Here is a 19,961-nt window from a genome sequence, read left to right on the forward strand (position 1 = left end):
AGTCCCCTCTGTGGGCAGTGTGTTCCCCCCTGTTGTGGGGGGCTGTAGTTATTGCTTAGGCACGCTTGTGTGTGGGCCCAGCCACAGCAGCTGCTGGACAGTGGTGGGCAGAGTTCTCACTCAGCCAGGGTGAGACCTCACCTAGGTGCAGGGGTGGGCGGGCTTCATCAGGGCACGCCCACTGATGCTGACAAGTTAGATTTTGTTGTTCAGTCATTCAGTTTCATCCAACTCTTCATGACCTAACAGACTGCAACACACCAGGCTTCCCTGTCCTTCCCTGTTTCCCGGAGTTTGCTCAAACTCATGTCCATTGAGTCGGTGCTTCTATCCAACCATCTCATCCTCTGTCATCCCCTTCTCCTCCTGCCTTCAATCTTTCCCAGCATCAGGGCCTTTTCTAATGAGTCAGCCCTTTGCATCAGGTGGTCAAAGTATTGGAACTTCAGCTTCAGCATCAGTCCTTCCAAGGAATATTCAGAGTTGATTTCCTTTAGAATTGACTGGTTTGATTTCTTGCACTCCAAGGAGATTCAAGTCTTACAGTCCAAGACTCTCAAGAGTCTTCTCCAACACCACAGTTCAAAAGCATCAATTCTTTGGCACCCAGCTTTCCCTGTAGTCCAACTCTCACACCCATACATGACCACTGGAAAAACCATAGCTTTGACTAGACGGACCTTTGTTGGCAAAGTAATATCTCTACTTTTTCATACACTGTCTAGGTTTGTCATAGCTTTCCTTCCTAGAAGCAAGCGTCTTTTAATTTCATGGCTGAAGTCACCATCCACGGTGATTTTGGAGCCCAAGAAAATGAAGGCTGTCACTGTTTCTATTGTTTCCCCATCTATTTGCCATGAAGTGATAGGACCTGATGCCATGATCTTCGTTTTTTGAATGTTGAGTTTTAAGCCAGCTTTTTCCACTCTTCTCTTTCACCTTCAAGAGACTTTTTAGTTCCTCTTCGCTTCCTGCCTTAAGAGTGATGTCATCTGCATATCTGAGGTTATTGATATTTTTGCCAGTATGAAAAGGCAAAAAGATATGACAAGTTAGATGGAACATTCCAAAATTGTACCCACTGGGTGGCATAAGCAAGGTAGCCTGCAATTTTTGAAATGGCTCTGGCCAGGGAGTCAGTCCCCAGGGAACATGCCCCCTGGTTCCTGCCCCCTGGCAGATGCTACCACATTACTCAGTGGCCTGTGTGCTGTTCAGTCTGGTATTTTTATGCTGGTTTCTGGCTTGAGTAAGTCTGCATACAGGCCCATCAAGAGCACGTTTCCCATTCCAGGTGCTTCTGTAGTTTTCCTTGTATTTTCTGTTGGTTTCCAAAGCCAAGTATTTGTGAGGTTGGTCTCTCCTGAGCAGGGTTGAGGGGTTGGGGCTCTTCAGACTGGACCGCGGTAGCTGGGGAGGGGTTTTCTGGTGAGTCCGTCGCTCTGTCTCCCATGTTGTCTGTTGTCTTCCTGCCCTTAGTGGTGGAGGCTTTGTCCATCCAGTGTTCAGGTCCCTCTCTGAGGAGGTGGTCCCATAATGTGGTTGTGGGTTTGCTGTGTTCCTGGGAAAAGACAAGTTCAAGAGTGTCCTGTGCTGCTGTCTGGAACCCTTTGCTCAGCCGATCCTGCCGATTGAAGGCCAGCAAGCAGGCACAGCCGATCCTGCCAATCGAAAGCCAGCAAGCAGGCACAGCCGATCCTGCCGATCGAAGGCCAGCAAGCAGGCACAGCCGATCCTGCCGATCGAAGGCCAGCAAGCAGGCACAGCCGATCCTGCCGATCGAAGGCCAGCAAGCAGGCACAGCCAATCCTGCCGATCGAAGGCCAGCAAGCAGGCACAGCCGATCCTGCCGATCGAAGGCCAGCAAGCAGGCACAGCCGATCCTGCCGATCGAAGGCCAGCAAGCAGGCACAGCCGATCCAGCCGATCGAAGGCCAGCAAGCAGGCACAGCCGATCCTGCCGATCGAAGGTCGGCAAGCAGGCACGTGTTTTGCTGGCCTGAGTCCATGCGGCACTGGCATCTAGAGAAGCAGGCTCTTTGCAGAGGATGGGAGAGAATCTCACTTATTTCAGAAGAAATGAGCAAGCTGTCATATGAAGGCAGAAGGGTGTGAAGTTAATGAAGGCGCTAAAATTCTTTAATCACTGCTTGATTAGAGTCTATAGACAATTAGCAGCAAGTGAAGATCTTCCATAGAAAAGAGCAGTTATGTGGTGAGCGGCGGCTGTTCCAGCAGGCTCCTTGTGGGAACACAGCTGCAAGTAGAGGCTGGGCGGCCACAGCTGCCGCGTGTCTAGACTGCATGCTGTCCGGCGAGGGCACCGGGGAAGGGGCTGACATGCCCCCAGGGCTGTGTCAGCCTGGAGGAGGGGGCGCCACTTACACTGGGCAGGAGAGCCACCTACCGGCCACACGGCTGTGGGGGGAGCGTTGTTAACCAGACCTCCCACTCTTGCCTGAACCAAGTACCATCAGTACCAGCCTTGTGAGTGAATCCACCGAGACAAATGAATCCCAGGCCAGTTCTGGAGCAGCCGGCGCTGTGTCCTCTGTGGAGGCATGTGCAGAGCTGAAGTCCTTTGGAAGGAGAGAGGGAGCGGAGGAGGAGTGGAGGGGAGAAGCAGGTGGAGTACTGGGAATCCTGCGGGCACTAGCTGGTTTTCCCGGCCCTGGGCTCTGTGGGCACCGGCCTGCAGCTCCAAAGCGCAGCCGAGGGCACCCTCCAGGCTGGTGGGTGTGGCCGAGGGGATGGGGGCAGAAGGGGTGCAGACGATGCACCCTTCCCTGTGGCCACACTCAGACCGGGACTGAGTGACCAGCTCACTGCAGGGACCACAGAGCTGCAGACATCGGGCTGGGAGCCGCCGGCCCCTCCAGATCATCCTGGGCCTGCGCACGAGCCACAGGCAGACAAGCAGCCCCACGTGCAAGAAAAATGCTGGCAAGGCAATCTGGCTTCCCCTGAGGCATCGAAGGGAGCAGGTTGGGGGGCAGGGTTGTGCCAGGTGAAGTTAGATTAGTTTACACTCCACCCTCCAGCAGTGCACACGGAAAGACTGCACTTGAACTGTTGAGACCAGAGGACAGATTGCTCCTCGGAGAATGAATTCACATCAAAGATGAAGACAGCGGGCCTCAGGGCCCCCTGCTCCCAGCCTCACTCCAGCTTCCCACGGGGCTTACCAGGCCCTGGGGCCAAGAACAACTACTTGCCTCCAACTCTCTGCATAAACATAGACACTCCATCTTTTTGAGCCTCAGTTTGCCCAGCTGTGGAATGAGTGAGTAGCCCAGCCTTAGAGCTCCCGTGGGGCTCCAGCAAGACCACAACAGAGTCTAGCTTCCTACCCTGCCTGGACTCCAGGTACCTGAGAGGGGCAGGCTCTGCATGCTGTCCCACAGGTGACGGCAGTGCCTCCTAAACAGAGTTCTGACTGATGACGGAAGAGGGTGCCCCATCCCTTGGGGTCAAGGGGTCCTTGGAAGCAAGCCTATCTCCCTGCATGGTTAGCACCTGAGGGCACCAGGATCACTGGGCATCTAATAAATGAATGAACAGCTGAAACCCAAAGGAAACATCACCTCCTACTGCTCTGACTCTATAGGAGGCAGGACACAAGATAAATCCAGACCTGCGTGCAGACCCACTCGTGACTCAGCTCAGCAGAGCCCGTGGTCCCAGAGAAGCGAGTGAGGTGGGGAGGTGCCCCCACCCAATGGGGCCCATAGTTGGTCCAAGTTGGGGGAGTCAGGTGGTGGTTTCAGCCAAGTTCACTTCTGTTGCCCGTTTTCTGCCTTTTTACCTGATTAGGAACCATGGTGTGTTTCTCTAGAGTGGGATTTTGAAAGAAGACTGTTTTGATGTAAAGGCTTAATCAGGGTGCCTTAAGGCCTACAGTCTGAAGATTATTCATTCTCACTGTTATGGGAAGATGCTGAGAGGTGAACACAAACCTTGTTCCCCGAATGGCTCGGGGATTCCAGGATTTTGAGTAGGATCATCAGCTCATCCCCAAAGATCACTCTGCCGTCTGAAGGCCCCTCCCCGGATCACAGACAGACTAGACAGATGCACACACACATACACGCAGCTCGTCGGGTCTTTGCTGCAGTTGCTAACACGTGTCTTACTTTTAGAATCTGGGTTGACACCACTGTGTAAGTAGGTGCCAGTGGGTGCTGTGCTGGGTGTGGGGGAGGCTTGCTGGGTGTGTGGAGGGACTATGCCATGTCAAGGGGAGGGCTGCCCTGGCTACTGGGACCTCTGAGTCTCTCGCTCGCTGCCCGAGGTCCTACTCTCTCCAGCAGGGACAGCACTTCTCCCTTGGATGGTCCTCTGTCCACAGCTTCATGCTCTACTGGGCAGGTGGACAGCGCAGGTAGCCCCTGAAGTCACCCAGTCCCGGAGGCTGGGAGGGTGGCTGGGGGGCAAAGAAGGAGGCTCCTGGGGCCCAGTGAGGGCAGTGTGCCCATCAGGCCCATCCTGATAGGAGGCCCAGGAGATGACACTTCTTAGAAATGCATCTTGGGACTTCCCTGGCGGTCCAGCAGTTAAGACTCCATGCTGCCATTGCAGGGAGCACATGTTCCATCCCTGGTCAGGGAACTAAGGTCCTACGTGCCACATGGTTACAGCCAAAAAAAAATGTTTTAATGCATCTCGTTTCTTTGTTAGAGTGAAGCCCCCACCACTTTTCCTGTCCAGATCTTGCAAGCAGCGTATTTGCCTGAAATTATTCTCTCTGTTAGATCAAACCACCCCTTCCACAAACCCCCAAAGTAGCAAAGCACTTATCAGAGGTTCTGAGGGTGACACCAGGGGCTCAGGACATTTCAAAGAGTCCTGGCAAGTGAGGAGTGCAGTGTTTAAGCCCTCGGCTAGGGCTCACACCACCAAGCTGTTAAAAAATCTTGAAAGTAGAATTTCAGTTAGTCACTGATTTTAAAAGTAGAATTTCAATTAGTCACCAATCGAAGGAGTCCCTAATTGGGCTGGTTTTTCTTTAAAAGGGCCTCCAGGTCTCCTCCAGTTTGCATGGATGGACGAGTGGGCAGGTGGGACTAAACGAGGAAACTCACCCAAGGCTGTGTAGTTCACCCGTTTTCCCTAAAGCCTTCTCTTTCCCAGAGCATCAGGTATTAATCAGAGAATAGAGAACAAAGTGGACCCAGACAGCCGGCCCCCCATCTGGTCCTGGCAGGACCTCTCTGAGTTCAGTCTGCCAGGTGGTGAAGGGTGTAGAGCCTGTGGTTCCAGGGGTCTTTCCCCAGGGGCTCCTCCTGGTCCCTAGCTGCCCACCAAGTGTGCAAGGGCGCCCTTCTGTCCGTGTCACCACTCATCACCCGCCTCTTGCCCACAGGTACCTGGCACTCTATGCCTACAAGCCCCAGAAGAGTGACGAGCTGGAGCTGCGCAAGGGCGACACATACCGTGTCCTGGAGAAGTGTCGGGACGGCTGGTTCAAGGGCACAGCCCTGCGCACTGGACTCTCGGGCGTGTTCCCTGGCAATTACGTGACACCCGTCTCCAGGTGAGGCCCTCGCTGCCCGCCTCCTACGGCCGCAGCCAAGTGGAGACCAGGGACTGCGCTCTGCCTGCCTTCTTGCTGCCCACTGCCCGCTGCCCCGGGGAAAAGGTGGCCAAGAGGAGCTGGAGCACCACACGGGGGCGTGTCCCAGGGCTGGATGTCATGAGCACGTGTGCACACGTATGAGTATAGTGGGTATGTGTGCAAAAAGCACACGTCATTCACACACGTGAAGGAAAGAGTGCATGTTCCCAAAAGTTAACCATTACTACTGAGTGGAGCATTGTGAGTAATTAATTTTCTTCTTTCCTTGTAATTTCCTGTGTTTTATGAATTTACTGTTACATTATTTTTATAAACTGGCAAAAGCAAGTTTAACAGTTAGCTCAAGGTGACCCAGGGTTGTCAGATGTTTGAGTGGAGAGGGGCGTCCCCTGCAGGTTTGGTTTAGGGTTGGCCTCACTCCCGGGAGCCCGGGATGCCTCAGCCCTGTGTTCACAGCCCAGGACCTGCAGAGACCTGCTACAGACTCCCCCCACCCCACCCCCTGTTTTCTCTGCCCCACCAGCTTCTGCTTTCTTGGCAATAAGACTCCAGGCAAAGTAAACACCCAGACCTGCGCTGACACGGCCTGACTTGTACCTTCACAGCAGCAGGCCTGGGAGCCACATCCCCCAGGCCCTCCTGGAAAGGGCCACCTTGTGAGCCCCGTGGCCCTGTGGCCCTGGTCAAGGAGGCCCTTCTCCCCACGGCTGCTCTGCAGAGGCTCTGCCTGCTCCCACCATGAGTGGCTCCCTGAGCCTCATGGCTGAGATCCAGAGGAGACAGATAGGGAGTTTTCCCAGCTCTTGGACAAATGGAAGGCATGTGATCATGACACTGGATCCCAGGAGCTCCCCACCCGAGCCCCACACGCTTGGTGCTGGTGCATGGTTTAGGCTGGCCTGTGCAGGGGGAGGAGCCACCGGGACCTGTCTCAGAGTCCTGTGCTCCACGGTGTGTCCTGGACTCTCCACATCACTTTCTCTGGAAAGTCTGGGGTAAAACCACGAACACGAGGCTTGTCTGTGCCCTTTCCTGGACTCCCAGTAGTCCTCCATCCAGAAGGAGCCAGGCTCCTGCCTCCTGCTGCCTGCCAGATGTGCTAAGCCCGTTCCTTCTGCCTCTGTTTGGGGACACACAGCTGTTTGTTAGACTAAATCAAGGCAGTGACTCTGGAACAAAATATCTGATTAGCATCACTTCCCTGTTTCCTATGGCTCTTTCGCTGGTTGTCACATATGCACGTGGAGAGACGGTGTGGTTGTCAGGGGCTCTACTGTCCAGCTGGGCCTCTGGGCACCACATGCCCAGGTCATCCTGGTGCTGCTGTAAGACTTGTCCTGGATGGCATGGCCTCCAGCTCTCAGAACCAAGGGGTTGAGCAGTTCTTCATCAGTCTGTGTGGTGTGGGTGTATCTGTGCCCTCCCCTGACTTCATTCTGTTCATTTCCTCAGGATTCCTGTAGGAGGGGCTGGGCCACCCCGGAATAACGCAGTCGGAGGGTCTCCCCTGGCCAAAGGGATGGCCACAACCATGCACCCAGGCGGTGGGAGTCTGAGCAGCCCAGCCACGGCCCTGAGGCCAGCCCTTCCCCTCCCCACAGCCCAGCTCCCGGCCCAGCACCAGGCTGCCTCTCCCCCACTGGGCAGTTGTCTGAGGCACACAGTCCAGCCAGCGGCCAGCCAGGCCCGGAGCGCCGGCCCCACTGGTATGTAGCAGCCTCCTGGGGACCTCACTCTGCTGGAAAATTTGAGGAAGGTGATCTCAGGGACACGAGTTATGAGTGCCCTTTGGCCCAGGTCTTGAGTGGTCCGTGGAGGGGTGCACGTAATCACGAATTTATGCTAGTCCTGGGGAACATGTTGACATATCTTCATAGCCTGTCCTGCAGCTGGGATGGATTAGAAAATTCACAGGTGTTTATACACTTCATGCAGCAAGAGGACTGGCTGAACCAGTGAGGTTACCTTGGCACCTCTGGGCAGCCCTATGAGCCACCGTGGATCACCTGCATCCACACGCCAGGCGCCAAGGGGTCTCCTGATGAGGCAGCACCCCCCAAGACAGAGCTGGTAAAGAGACCAATCCACAGAGGTGCTTGCTGAGATGCTTTGAGGCTGAGGAGTGATGGCCATTGGTCCTCATGCAGCTTCATCAGTAGAAGACTGACCAGAAGTCAGGACAGTCTAGGTGGCTCCCTGTGTAACATGAGACGAGAGGAAGTGTGGGGAGGTTCCTGAAGGTGTGAGTAGGGTAAACGCATCTTGCTTAGAAGCTTGGCAGTGAGCTAAGAAGAACTGCTAAGCTTGACTCACGTGGTCCTCCTGGGAGCCAGGCCAGTAACTTTCCGACGCATAAGCCAGTAACATTGTCACTGTGCGGTGAAAGGGACCCAAGATGGGGGGATGTGCCTCTGAATTTCATTTAAATGACTCAGAATTACTTTCCACTCCAACCCCATTCTCAAAAATAATCTCTTTCTCAAAATGTCTTTTTTTCCAAATTGTTTATTTATTTTATTTTGGGCTTCCCTGGTGGCTCAGTGGTAAAGAATCCACGTGCCAGTGCAGGAGAGCGGGTTTGATCCCTCAGTCGGGAAGACTCCCTGGAGGAGGAAATGGCAACCCACGCCAGTATTCTTGCCTGGGAAATCCCACAGACAGAGGAGCCTAGCGGGCTACATTCCATGGGGTCGCAAAAGAGTCGGACACGACTTAGCAACTACACAACAACAACAATTTATTTATTTTATTTTTGGCTGTGCTGGGTGTTCATTACTATGCACAGGCTTTCTCTAGTTGCGGAGAGCAGAGGCTATTCTTTATTGTGGTGCTCGGGCTTCTCATTGTGGTGGTTTCTCTTGAGCACGGGCTCTAGAGTGCCCGAGCTTCAGTAGTTGTGGCACAGGCTCCGTAATTGCAGCTCACGGGCTCTAGAGCACAGGCTCGATAGTTGTGGTGCCGGGCTTAGGTACATGTAGAATCTTCCTGAAGCAGAGATCAAACCTGTGTCCCCTGCATTGGAAGGTGGATTCTTATCCACTGAGCCACCAGGAAAGTCCCCAACAACAGTCCCCCCATGGTGTCCAGCCTCGTGCTGGGTGGTCTCATTCAGCCACAGTGGGCTCTGTACCAAGGAAGCCTTGTGGGTGGGCTTGGCCTTGCCTTGGTGTAGGTTAGCTAAGACTCACTTTGTAAATGCGGGAGATGATGAAGGACAGGGAAGCCTGGTGTGCTGCAGTCCATGGGGTCACAGAGAGTCGGACACGACTTAGCAATTGAACAAGAGTCCTTCATATATGGTTGTTTTTTTTTCCCTTAAACTAGTGAAAAGTGAGGTCTGTTTTTCACCTGGCCAGTGGGGCCCTGGAGAAGAGCCAGTTGTCTCTGCCCTAGAAGAGTCTGGGCCGACCTCTCGGCCCAGCCATTACCTTCCAGCCGGCGGTGGCTCAGGGCAGCTGATGGTGCTTGTTGTAGCCTCCAGCTATGGATGCAGCCCCTGAGGCCTAGAGATAGTGTGCCCAGGGAGTGCCCGCCCGCTGCTTCACGGCTGGGGAGATGTGCACTGAGGTGCTGGTCTCCTGGGCCTGGAGCTCCCAGGCAGGGCCTCCTGCTTGTGACCCCCTCATCCATTCCGCAGCCTGCTCTGTGCTCCATGATGCTGAGAGCCATGGCAGGCCTGCCTCTCATGGAGTGTACATCCATCCCAGCCACCCAACTCTGCACCAAGTGCCTTATGAGGGCCTGTCCACACCCCGCCATGTGTGGAACCCACCAGTTCAAGGAGACACATGACCTGCCCATCTCATTTATGGAATGGAATAACAGCAGAATCAAAGAAATCGGCCAGCCGGGGCAGAACAACACTCTCTCTGTCCTCAATCACCATGGTAACCAGCATGGGTAACAGGCATGCTCTTCCATCTGTTTAATTCACGTGTGGGAGAGTGAGGCACAGGATGGTTTACTGGCATGCCAGGTGCGTTCCAGCCCAGGGCTCGTCCCCAGCTCATGTGCCGCAGCCAGGATACAGGATGCCCCCATCATAGCAGTAATTAGATGTCTGGAGTCCCCACAGCATTTTCCACTTCCTTCTGTGTCTGGAGAACGAGAACATGCTGCTGACAGTGTGCACAGGCAGAGGAGCGCTCACTGCAGTGACTGCCCCATCTCAGCAGACCCCTGGGAGACCAAGGCACCTGGGAGACCCTTGTTAGTGTCCTCAGACCAAACCACAATCAGGCAGTTGGACAAAGGCCTGGTTGCCTTGGCCATGGTGCCCAGAGGGCAAGGGCCCCACATAGTCTTTCATTTATCAGCAAAATGCACTGGGAGAGAGCTGGGTGCACGAGGGCTCTGCTGGGGTCTGGACCCATTTCTATCCCCCCCTCAGAGAGGAAGATGAGGAGACCCAGGTTACAGTGGAGTTTGAAAGCACAGGGTGGAGGCTTGGGGGGTGTGAAGGTGTAGGGAGCAGGAGGGGTGCCTCCCTCAGACTGAGGAGGAAGGAGGGGGCGACTGCTGAGGGGCCTGTGGACCATCTCCAGGAGGATCTGATGCTGCCTTGGTTCCTAAAGGACAGGTAGGAAGTACCCGGGTGGACAAAACAGATGGGGAATTCCAGCCACGAAGGCATGGAGATGAGCAAGACCACGGTTTGTGCTTGGAGTGATTCTGTCTGTTTTAATGTGACTGAGACAGAGATAGGAAGGAGGGACGAGCAGGGTGTTGGTGACAGTTTCTCTGCAGAGGCAAGGTGGACATTAGGTCTAAAACTCAGAGCAGAGCGTGCAACGGTGGAGCACGAGGGAGCACGAAAGAGGCTCTGAGCCCCAGAGGGCTGGCGTGTTGGCAGCTGTGAGCCCTGTGACAAAGCTGAGGGGAGCAGATCAGGCTGGTTCTCTTTCACTGGGTCAAGAAACCTCACTTTTTATCCTGTGGGCAGCAGGGCTCCTAAGAGGATTTAAAATAATAGATATAACCAGATTTTTGTATGTAAAGGATAAAGCTGGATTTCTGCTTATGGCCAAGATAAAGCAGTGAGGTCAGGATTTACCCTCCCACCAGAAACAACTGAAAAAAACAAGGAATGTATAAAACAGTGTTGTGAGACACTGGATACTAGAAGACCAAGGATGGTGATCTATGAGAGATGAGAACATAGAGGAAGGTCCCAGCTCACCTCCTGGAGAGAAGGCCAGGTGTCAACACAGGGAGAGCATGAGGGCCAGTCCAGAAGGCTCCCTGGGTAGGGGTACGGAGATGAGGGTCAGGATGACCAAGCCCCAGAGAGTGCAGTGTCCCTGGCTCAGGACACTGAGTACTGATGGGCAGGCATGTGAGGGACCATGTGGGCCAAGAGCACGAAGACTCTGCTGGGAATTGCCTGTTCCCACCAGCCGGCTCCCAGGACACCAGCCACCGTGCAGAGGAGCTCACCTGGCTGGGGCAGCTACATCTCACCCACCTGTGTCTGATGGCAATAAGGAAGCACCAGGCATGCAGAAGAGCAGGAAAACATGCCCCACAGAGATGATATCAACCAACCAGTCATCAAAGCTGACCCGGAACAAAGATGCTAAAAAAGATGTTATAATTGCATTTCATATGCTCAGAAAGGTAAGTAGAAGCATGAAAGATATTTTCAAGACTGAAATCAAGCTTCTAAAAATAACTACACAGTGTGAGATCAGGAATACACACTGGATGGCATTATGGCAGATTAGACATTGCTTAGAAAACAGTAGTGAACTTGAAGATCTAGCAATAGAAACTATGAAACAAAGAGATAGAAGAGAATATTTTAAAATGAACAGAGCATCAGTGAGCAGTAGGACAACTTCAAGTGGCCAAATATATTTTTAATTGAAGTCCCCAAAGTAAAGGAGACAAGGGTGGGACAGAAAAATTAGTTGAATAAGTAATGACCAATATTGTTCTAAATTTGATAAAAACTGTAAAGTCATGGATTAGTGACACTCAGTGACTCCCAAGCATAAGGAACATGAAGAAAACTACAATAAGACAAATTATGATCAAACTGTTCAACATCTGTGATGAAAACAACCTTGAAAGTAGCAAGGAAGAAAAGACACATACCATAGGAAAAACATAGGGGTGACAGTAGATTTCTTGTCAGGAACACTACAAGTGAGAAGACCATGGAAAACTTAACAAGTCCGGAAAGAAATGCATCTGTCAGGTTAGGATTCTACACCCAACAAATGTCTCTCATAAATGAAAGCAAAATAAAGAATTATTCAGACACAGTGAAGTTAAAAAGATGTCATCACACACCATGAACAATGTAGTCTTTAGAAAGAAGGAAAATTATACCAGGTGGAAACAGGCATCTACACAAAGGTTACAGAATACAGTTTCAATGTACAAAAGTCAATTTTGTTTCTCTATACCAGGAATGATTTTTGGAAATTGGCATTTTAAAAATGATACCAATTTTGATAGCATTAAAAACATAAATTACTTAGGATTAAATCTGGTAAAAGATGAATAAGACTTGAACACTCCAAAATATTGCAAATTAAAGAAAGAAATTAAGGAAGTCTTAAATATTTACAGAGATGTACTTTATTTAGGAGTAAGAAAACTTAATGTTGTTAAGGTGTTTATTCTCCAAAAACTGACCTATAGAGTCAGTGGAGTGCCAATCAAGATCTAACCCAACTTTTTGGTAGAACCTGACAGTCAGCTATCCAGATTCATATAGGCATGCAGAGGACCTTGGTCAAAAAAACCTGGAAAAGAAAAACAAAGTTGAAAGCTAACACTGATTTTAAGACACATTGTAAAGCCACATTTCTCCATACCAGGCTTCAACAGTATGTGAACTATGAACTTCCAGATATTCAAGCTGGATTTAGAAAAGCCGGAGGAACCAGAGATCAAATTGCCAACATCCATTGGATCATCAAAAAAGCAAAAGAGTTCCAGAAAAACATCTACTGCTTTATTGACTACATCAAAGCCTTTGACTATGTGCATCACAACAAACTGTGGAAAATTCTTCAAGAGATGGGAATACCAGACCACCTTACCTGCCTCCTGAGATATCTGTATGCAGGTCAAGAAGCAAGTTAGAACTGGACATGGAACAACAGACTGGCTCCAAATAGAAAAAGGAGTACATCAAGGCTGTATATTGTCACCCTGCTTATTTAACTTATATGCAGAGTGCATCATGAGAAACGCTGGACTGGATGAAGCATAAGCTGGAATCAAGATTGCAAGGAGAAATATCAATAACCTCAGATATGCAGATGACACCACCCTTATGGCAGAAAGCAAAGAAGAACTAAAGAGGCTCATGACGAAAGTAAAAGAGGAGAGTAAAACTCTCCTCTTAAAACTCAACATTCAGAAAACTAAGATCATGGCATACAGTCCCATCACTTCATGGCAAATAGATGGGAAATGGAAACAGCGACAGACTTTTATTTGGGGGGCTCCAAAATCACTGCAGATGGTGACTGTAGCCTTGAAATTAAAAGACGCTTTCTCCTTGGAAGAAAAGCTATGACCAACATAGACAGCATATTAAAAAGTAGAGACATTACCTTGCCAACAAAGGTCTGTCTAGTCAAAGCTATGGTTTTTCAGTAGTTATGTATGGATGTGAGAGCTGGACTATAAAGAAAGGTAAGGGCTGAAGAATTGATGCTTTTGAACTGTGGTGTTGGAGAAGACTCTTGAGAGTCCCTTGGACTGCAAGGAGATCCAACCAGTCCATCCTAAAGGGAATCAGTCTTGAATATTCATTGGAAGGACTGATGTTGAAGCTGAAACTCCAATACTTTGGCCACCTGATATGAAGAGCCAACTCATGGGAAAAGACCCTGATGCTGGGAAAGATTGAAGGCAGGAGGAGAAGGGGATGACAGAGGATGAGATGGTTAGATGACATCACTGACTCGATGGACGTGAGTTTGAGTAAGCTCTGGGAGTTGGTGATGGACAGGGAAGCCTGGCGTGCTGCAGTTCATGAGGTCGCAAAGAGTCGGACACGACTGAGCAACTGAACTGAACTGAACTGATAAAGCCGCAGTCATCAGTGTGGTATTGGTGTGAAGACAAATGACTGGATCAATAAGTACTTTTTCTGAAAACATAAAAGTGTCCATTAATTTGATGAGAGAGGAGTCACAGTTCCTCTTGTCCAGATAACATAATGAAAGAATGGGGTGAGAAGCCATGTTTCTGGTATGGAAGTGAGTTGGGACTCCTGGAAGAGTGAATCATGTGGGACTCCTGCCCTTTGTTCTGGACACAGAGAGGATGGTTTATTTTGATACTTCAAGAAGCAATTGTGTGGATGTAAACAAATGGGACACAAGAGAGTTGATGTGCTGGCCTCCTGGGCTCCGGGATGAAGCTGATGGTATTGACTGACTCTCATCTCCTGCAGAAGACTGACAGGCAGCCCCTTGAGGGCATCTAAGGGCGGAGGCCATGCTGAGGGTGGTCAGTACTGAGCCCCCTCCTAGGAGTGATCAGTATTGAGCCCTTCTTGGGCGTGCTCTGTACTGAGACCCCTCCTGGAGTAGCAAATACCCTCTTCCAACAACACAAAAGAAGACTCTACACATGGACATCACCAGATGGTCAACACCAAAATCAGATTGATTATACTCTTTGCAACCAAAGATGGAGACGCTCTATACAGTCAGCAAAAACAAGACTGGGAGCTGACTGTGGCTCAGATTATAAACTCCTTATTGCCAAATTCAGACTGAAATTGAAGAAAGTGGAGAAAACCAATAGACCATTCAGGTATGACCTAAATCAAATCCCTACGACTATACAGTGGAAGTGAGAAATAGATTTAAGGGACTAGATCTGATAGACAGAGTGCCTGATGAACTATGGACGGAGGTTCGTGACATTGTACAGGAGACAGAGATCAAGATCATCCCCATGGAAAAGAAATGCAAAAAAGCAAAATGGCTGTCTGAACAGGCCTTACAAATAGCTATGAAAGGAAGAGAAGTGAAAAGCAAAGGAGAAAAGGAAAGATATTCCCATCTGAATGCAGAGTTCTAAAGAATAGCAAGATAAGAAAGTCTTCCTCAGCGATCAATGCAAAGAAATAGAGGAAAACAACAGAATGGGAAATACTAGAGATCTCTTCAAGAAAATTAGAGATACCAAGGGAACATTTCATGCAAAGATGGGCTCGATAAAGAACAGAAATGGTATGGACCTAACAGAAGCAGAAGATATTAAGAAGAGGTGGAAAGAATACACAGAAGAACTGTACGAAAAAGATCTTCATGACCCAGATAACCACGATGGTGTGATCACTCAGCTAGAGCCAGACATCCTGGAATATGAAATCAAGTGGGTCTTAGAAAGCATCACTACGAACAAAGCTAGTGGAGGTGATGGAATTCTAGAAATCCTGAAAGATAATGCTGTGAAAGTTCTGCACTCAATATGCCAGCAAATTTGGAAAACTCAGCAGTGGCCACAGGACTGGAAAAGGTCAGTTTTCATTCCAATCCCAAAGAAAGGCAATGCCAAAGAATGCTCAAACTACCGCACAATTGCACTCATCTCACATGCTAGTAAAGTAATGCTTATAATTCTCCAAGCCAGGCTTCAACAGTATGTGAATCGTGAACTTCCAGATGTTCAAGCTGGATTTAGAAAAGGCAGAGGAACCAGAAATCAAATTGCCAACATCCGATGGATCATTGAAAAAGCAAGAGAGTTCCAGAAAAACATCTATTTCTGCTTTACTGACTATGCCAAAGCCTTTGACTGTGTAGATCACAATAAACTGTGGAAAATCTGAAAGACGTGGGAATATCAGACCACCTGACCTGCCTCTTGAGAAACCTGTATGCAGGTCAGGAAGCAACAGTTAGAACTGGACATGGAACAACAGACTGGTTCCAAATAGGAAAAGGAGTATGTCAAGGCTCTATATTGTCACCATGCTTATTTAACTTATATGCAGAGTACATCATGAGAAATGCTGGGCTGGAAGAAGCAAAAGCTGGAATCAAGATTGCCGGGAGAAATATCAGTAACCTCAGGTTCACAGATGACACCACCCTTATGGCAGAAAGTGGAGAGGAACTAAAAAGCCTCTTGATGAAAGTGAGAGAGGAGAGTGAAAAAGTTGGCTTAAAGCTCACCATTCAGAAAACTAAGATCATGGCATACAGTCCCATCACTTCATGGGAAATGGATGGGGAAACAGTGGAAACAATGTCAGACTTTATTTTTTTGGGCTCCAAAATCACTGCAGATGGTGATTGCAGCCATGAAATTAAAAGACCCTTACTCCTTGGAAGGAAAGTTATGACCAACCTAGACAGCATATTAAAAAGCATAGACATTACTTTGCCAACAAAGGTCCATCTAGTCAAGGCTATGGTTTTTCCAGTAGTCATGTATGGATGTGAGAGTTGGACGGTGAAGAAAGCTGAGCGCCAAAGAATTGATGCTTTTGAAGTGTGGTGTTGGAGAAGACTCTTGAGAGTCCCTTGGACTGCAAGGAGATCCAACCAGTCCATCTTAAAGGAGATCAGTCCTGAGTGTTCATTGGAAGGACTGATATTGAAGCTGAAACTCCAATACTTTGGCGACCTCATGAGAAGAGTTGACTCATGGGAAAAGCCCCTGATGCTGGGAAGGATTGGGGACAGGAGGAGAAGGGGACGACAGAGGATGAGATGTCTGGATGGCATCACCGACTCGATGGACATGAGTTTGGGTAAACTCCAGGAGTTGGTGATGGACAGGGAGGCCTGGCATGCTGGGATTCATGGGGTCGAAAAGAGTCGGACACAATTGAGTGACCGGAACTGAACTGGAGTAGGGGAGGGAATGGAGGCCCACCTGAACTTGGAGGTCAGTCTAGCTCTGGCCTGAGGGCCGGGTTAGCTCCAGGAGGGGGCGGAGTGATGGGCAGGAGAAACTGAGTGCATGCCCTGGGCCTGGAGGCTGAGGGGTTGTGTCCAGACAGAGATGGCCCTGAAGTTGTGGACTTTCCAGCATCTACTCCTCCATGCCGCAGGACATGATGGCCTGAGAGTGAGGGAAGGACAGAGGTGACAATAAGCAGATCATTTTTCACTCACTTGCTTTCAGTAAAGCACCCTCTGAACCCAGTCCTGGGAGGCGGAGTGGACCTGTGAGAGCTGGCAGGATTCAGGGGCCCAGAGTTATTGAGATGATGAGTTAAAGAAGTGGGGGGCAGACTGAGAGCAATGGCATGTCCACAGTCTTTCCTCCAGCAGCCCGAGTCTACTCTGGTGTCGCAGACCAGCAGGCTTAGCTGGTAACAGGCACACATTTGGGTCCTGCCAGGTGGGCGACTGAGGGCCCGTGGACTCTAACCCTCGTACCAGCTGTAGAGTGAGCCCCACCTCTCTTGGGAAGTGTTCTTTTCTTCTGCAGTGGTTTAGTTCTGTGAAATCTGTACAGGTGTTCTAGCCGAGTTCTCTTTCTCAGACACAAATATTCTGAAACAATTTTATTCAGCGCTTACTATGTGCCAGGCACCGTTCCAGCTGTTTGGAACATGTTAGTGAATGAAACGTGAAGGTCCCACCATGCAAAGCTTACGCTGGGGTAGGGAGGTGGACGGTGAGCCTCCATCAGTGATCGTGGCTGGTTCTTGGCCAGCTCGACCACTCAGTATGGGAGCCAGGGGCTAGGCCGTAACTTCCAGTTCCAGGTGGAGACCGCCCAGCCACACTGTCCAGAGCTCCCCTCACATTCAGTGGTGCCTGGTAACCCAGGGCCTCCCCAGGCTTCTTCCACTAAAAAAAAATACACACAACCTAAAAGCTGAGAGTTAGGTTTTATTCAGTGGGAATGTTAGGACTCAAGCCCAGGAGACAGCATCTCAGGTGACCCTGAGAGTGCTTTGAGGAGGTGGGGGAGAAGCCAGGCTACATACAAGTTTGCAGGGAGAGGCAGGTAATCTAAATATTAAAAGATTACTGTTAATTAAGAGAAAACTATATCTCTCACATGAAGAGATTTAGTGATCTTCTATGTATGGGAAGATGCAAGCGTCTGGGCTTGCTGAAATCATTTCTTTCATATGCACATAGCTATCTGGGGCCAATCCTGCTTTCTTTATTGTTCACGGACTAATTCCTTGTTCATCGTCAAAGAAGGTGAATGTAACGGTGTGTGGCCGCCTCTCACATCCCCATAGCTCCTCAGCGCTTAGCGGAGAGGAAGCAGCTGATGGCTTCCAAATAGCTGGTTTTGTTTGACCTGGGCTCAGAAATGTGCATTTGGAAAAGGCTTGTTTACTGGTAGAGCGTAAAGCAGGAAACATTTCATTTCACTAGGGGCTTCAGGTCTAGAAGGGTTGAACAGGATGTTTGTAAAACCGGAGTGTACTGGTTCGTCACCGGCAGACAACTTCAGTTCAGACTGTAGGAACGTGGCAAGGGCCAAGGCGAGGGCTTCGGCAGAGGTGTGGGCGGCAGGGCGAGGCCGCAGCCCCAGGATTGCCGGCTGCAGACTGACCTTCCCCCACCCTCTCCACCCCTCTCTCCCAGCTGCCCACCCGGCCCAAGGCCAGGGCCGGCCGACCGCCACGGTGTCGCCCCTGCGCTCTCAGAACTCCCCGTCTCGCCTGCCCCCCGGCCTCAGGCCCCCTGCCTTGGGGTCCCCGCAGCACAGCCCCCAGCCAGTGACGCAGTGCCCCCGGCCGGCCATCCTGCTCGCCTCGGCAGCTTCGGCCGTCACCCCTCCCAACGTCAGCGCCGCCAACCTCAACGGGGAGGCCGGAGGGGGCCCCACAGGTGGCCTGACCGCATCCAGCCCCACCAGCGCGGGAGGCAGACCAGACGAGAGGAAAAACGAGAAGGTAAGTGCCCAGCGGGTGGTCCTACTTCTTTGGCATCAGATGCCATTGGGGAGGGCGATCCAAGCCCAGCGTGCTCATGTACATCAGAAAAAAGCACCCCCTCCTCAAGACGCTTCAGTTCCTTTTGCAGGAAAGTCGTGGTGAACTACTCGCTTTGCTGGGATTAGACACTTACTGCCAGGTATCAGGATGTCTAATAACACGTCCACAGACCTCATGCGCATGTGAGCAATTGCCATCCTCCCCTCGGTGCTCCGTCCACGGGCAGCGCACACAAGGGTGGCGCAGGGCACAGGCCAGAGTAGGGCACCAGCCTCCTCGTAGGTGTGGCTGGCCCTCAGCTCTTCCCCAGCAGTGAGGGAAGTGGGCTTATTTCAGGAAGAAACTGAATCTGGAGAGCTGGCCTCAGTCACTATCAGCTAGCGGTCGGCTGAGCCAAGACAGGAGTCCAGATTTCTATGTCAGTGCCGCAGATGGAACCGTAATTCAGACCACACGTGTAATTTGCAGTCTTCCTGTAGCCACATTGTGGTAAGTTAAAAATAAGATAAAAAGTGAAATTCATTTTAATGGTGTAATCTACTAGACCCAGTATCCAAAAATATTGTCATTTCAACATGGAATCTGTATAAAAAAATTGTTGATGAGCCGTTTTACCTTTTTTCACTTTTGGTCTTTCAGGGCCAGTGAGACGTGTCCAGTGGTCAGGCCACTGTTCTGCCCAGGCTGTGCTGGACGGCGAGCCCAGTCCCCAGCAGGGGTCACTCCCTTTATTGGCCTCGCTGTCCAAGTGGCTTCTTTTCATGCTCTTGGCTTTGCTACAGCCTGGGGTGTTTTCTCTCTCTCTCTGGTGCGCACTTTTTAAAAATACTTATTCACATATTTGCTCTGCCCTGGTGGCTCAGATGGTAAAGAACCCTCCTGCAATGCAGGAGACCTGGGTTCAATCCCTGGGTTGGAAGGATCCCCTGGAGAAGGGAATGGCTACCCACTCCAGTATTCTGGCCTAGAGAATTCCATGGACAGAGGAGCTTGGCAGGCTACAGTCCATGGGGTCACAAAGAGTGGGATACAACTGAATGAGCTTTTACTTTAGGGGCTTCCCTTGTGGCTCAGCTGGTAAAGAATCCACCTGCAATATTGGAGACCTGGGTTCGATCCCTGGGTTGGGAAGATCCCTTGGAGAAGGGAAAGGCTATCCATTCCAGTATTCTGGCCTGGAGAATTCCATGGACTATATAGTCCATGGGGTTGCAAAGAGTTGGACATGACCGAGCGACTTTCACTTTTACTTTATTCACGTATTTGTGGCTGTGAGGGGTCTTAGTTGTAGCACTTGGGATCTTCAATCTCCACTGTTGGATGTGGGATCTAGTTCCCTGGCCAGGGATGGATCCCGGGCCCCCTGCATTGGGAGCGTGGAGTCTTATCCGCTAGACCACCAGGGAGGTCCCTGTGGATGTTTTCAGACCTTTCAGTATGAAACCAGCTTTGATTGGAGCATGCCTCTCAAGTAGACAGCATCCTGTCTAG

At 50.6% G+C, this 19,961-nt stretch overlaps 1 protein-coding gene across 5 annotated transcripts in view; it reads left to right on the forward strand.

The window, feature by feature from the left end:
- Nucleotides 1–19,961, forward strand: part of SH3RF3 (SH3 domain containing ring finger 3) — a 157,584-nt gene that overhangs the window by 112,557 nt on the left and 25,066 nt on the right. For all 5 annotated transcript variants that reach the window (XM_081593027.1, XM_081593025.1, XM_081593024.1 and 2 more), the window contains 3 exons: nt 5,363–5,533; nt 7,028–7,281; nt 18,118–18,428. In XM_081593027.1, coding sequence (XP_081449153.1) covers nt 5,363–5,533; nt 7,028–7,281; nt 18,118–18,428 — 736 coding nt within the window. The remainder of the gene's footprint in view (nt 1–5,362; nt 5,534–7,027; nt 7,282–18,117; nt 18,429–19,961) is intronic.

This window comes from Giraffa tippelskirchi, chromosome 4 (assembly GCF_054371585.1).
Source record: "Giraffa tippelskirchi isolate mGirTip1 chromosome 4, T2T-mGirTip1v1.2.pri, whole genome shotgun sequence".
Lineage (NCBI taxonomy): Eukaryota > Metazoa > Chordata > Mammalia > Artiodactyla > Giraffidae > Giraffa > Giraffa tippelskirchi.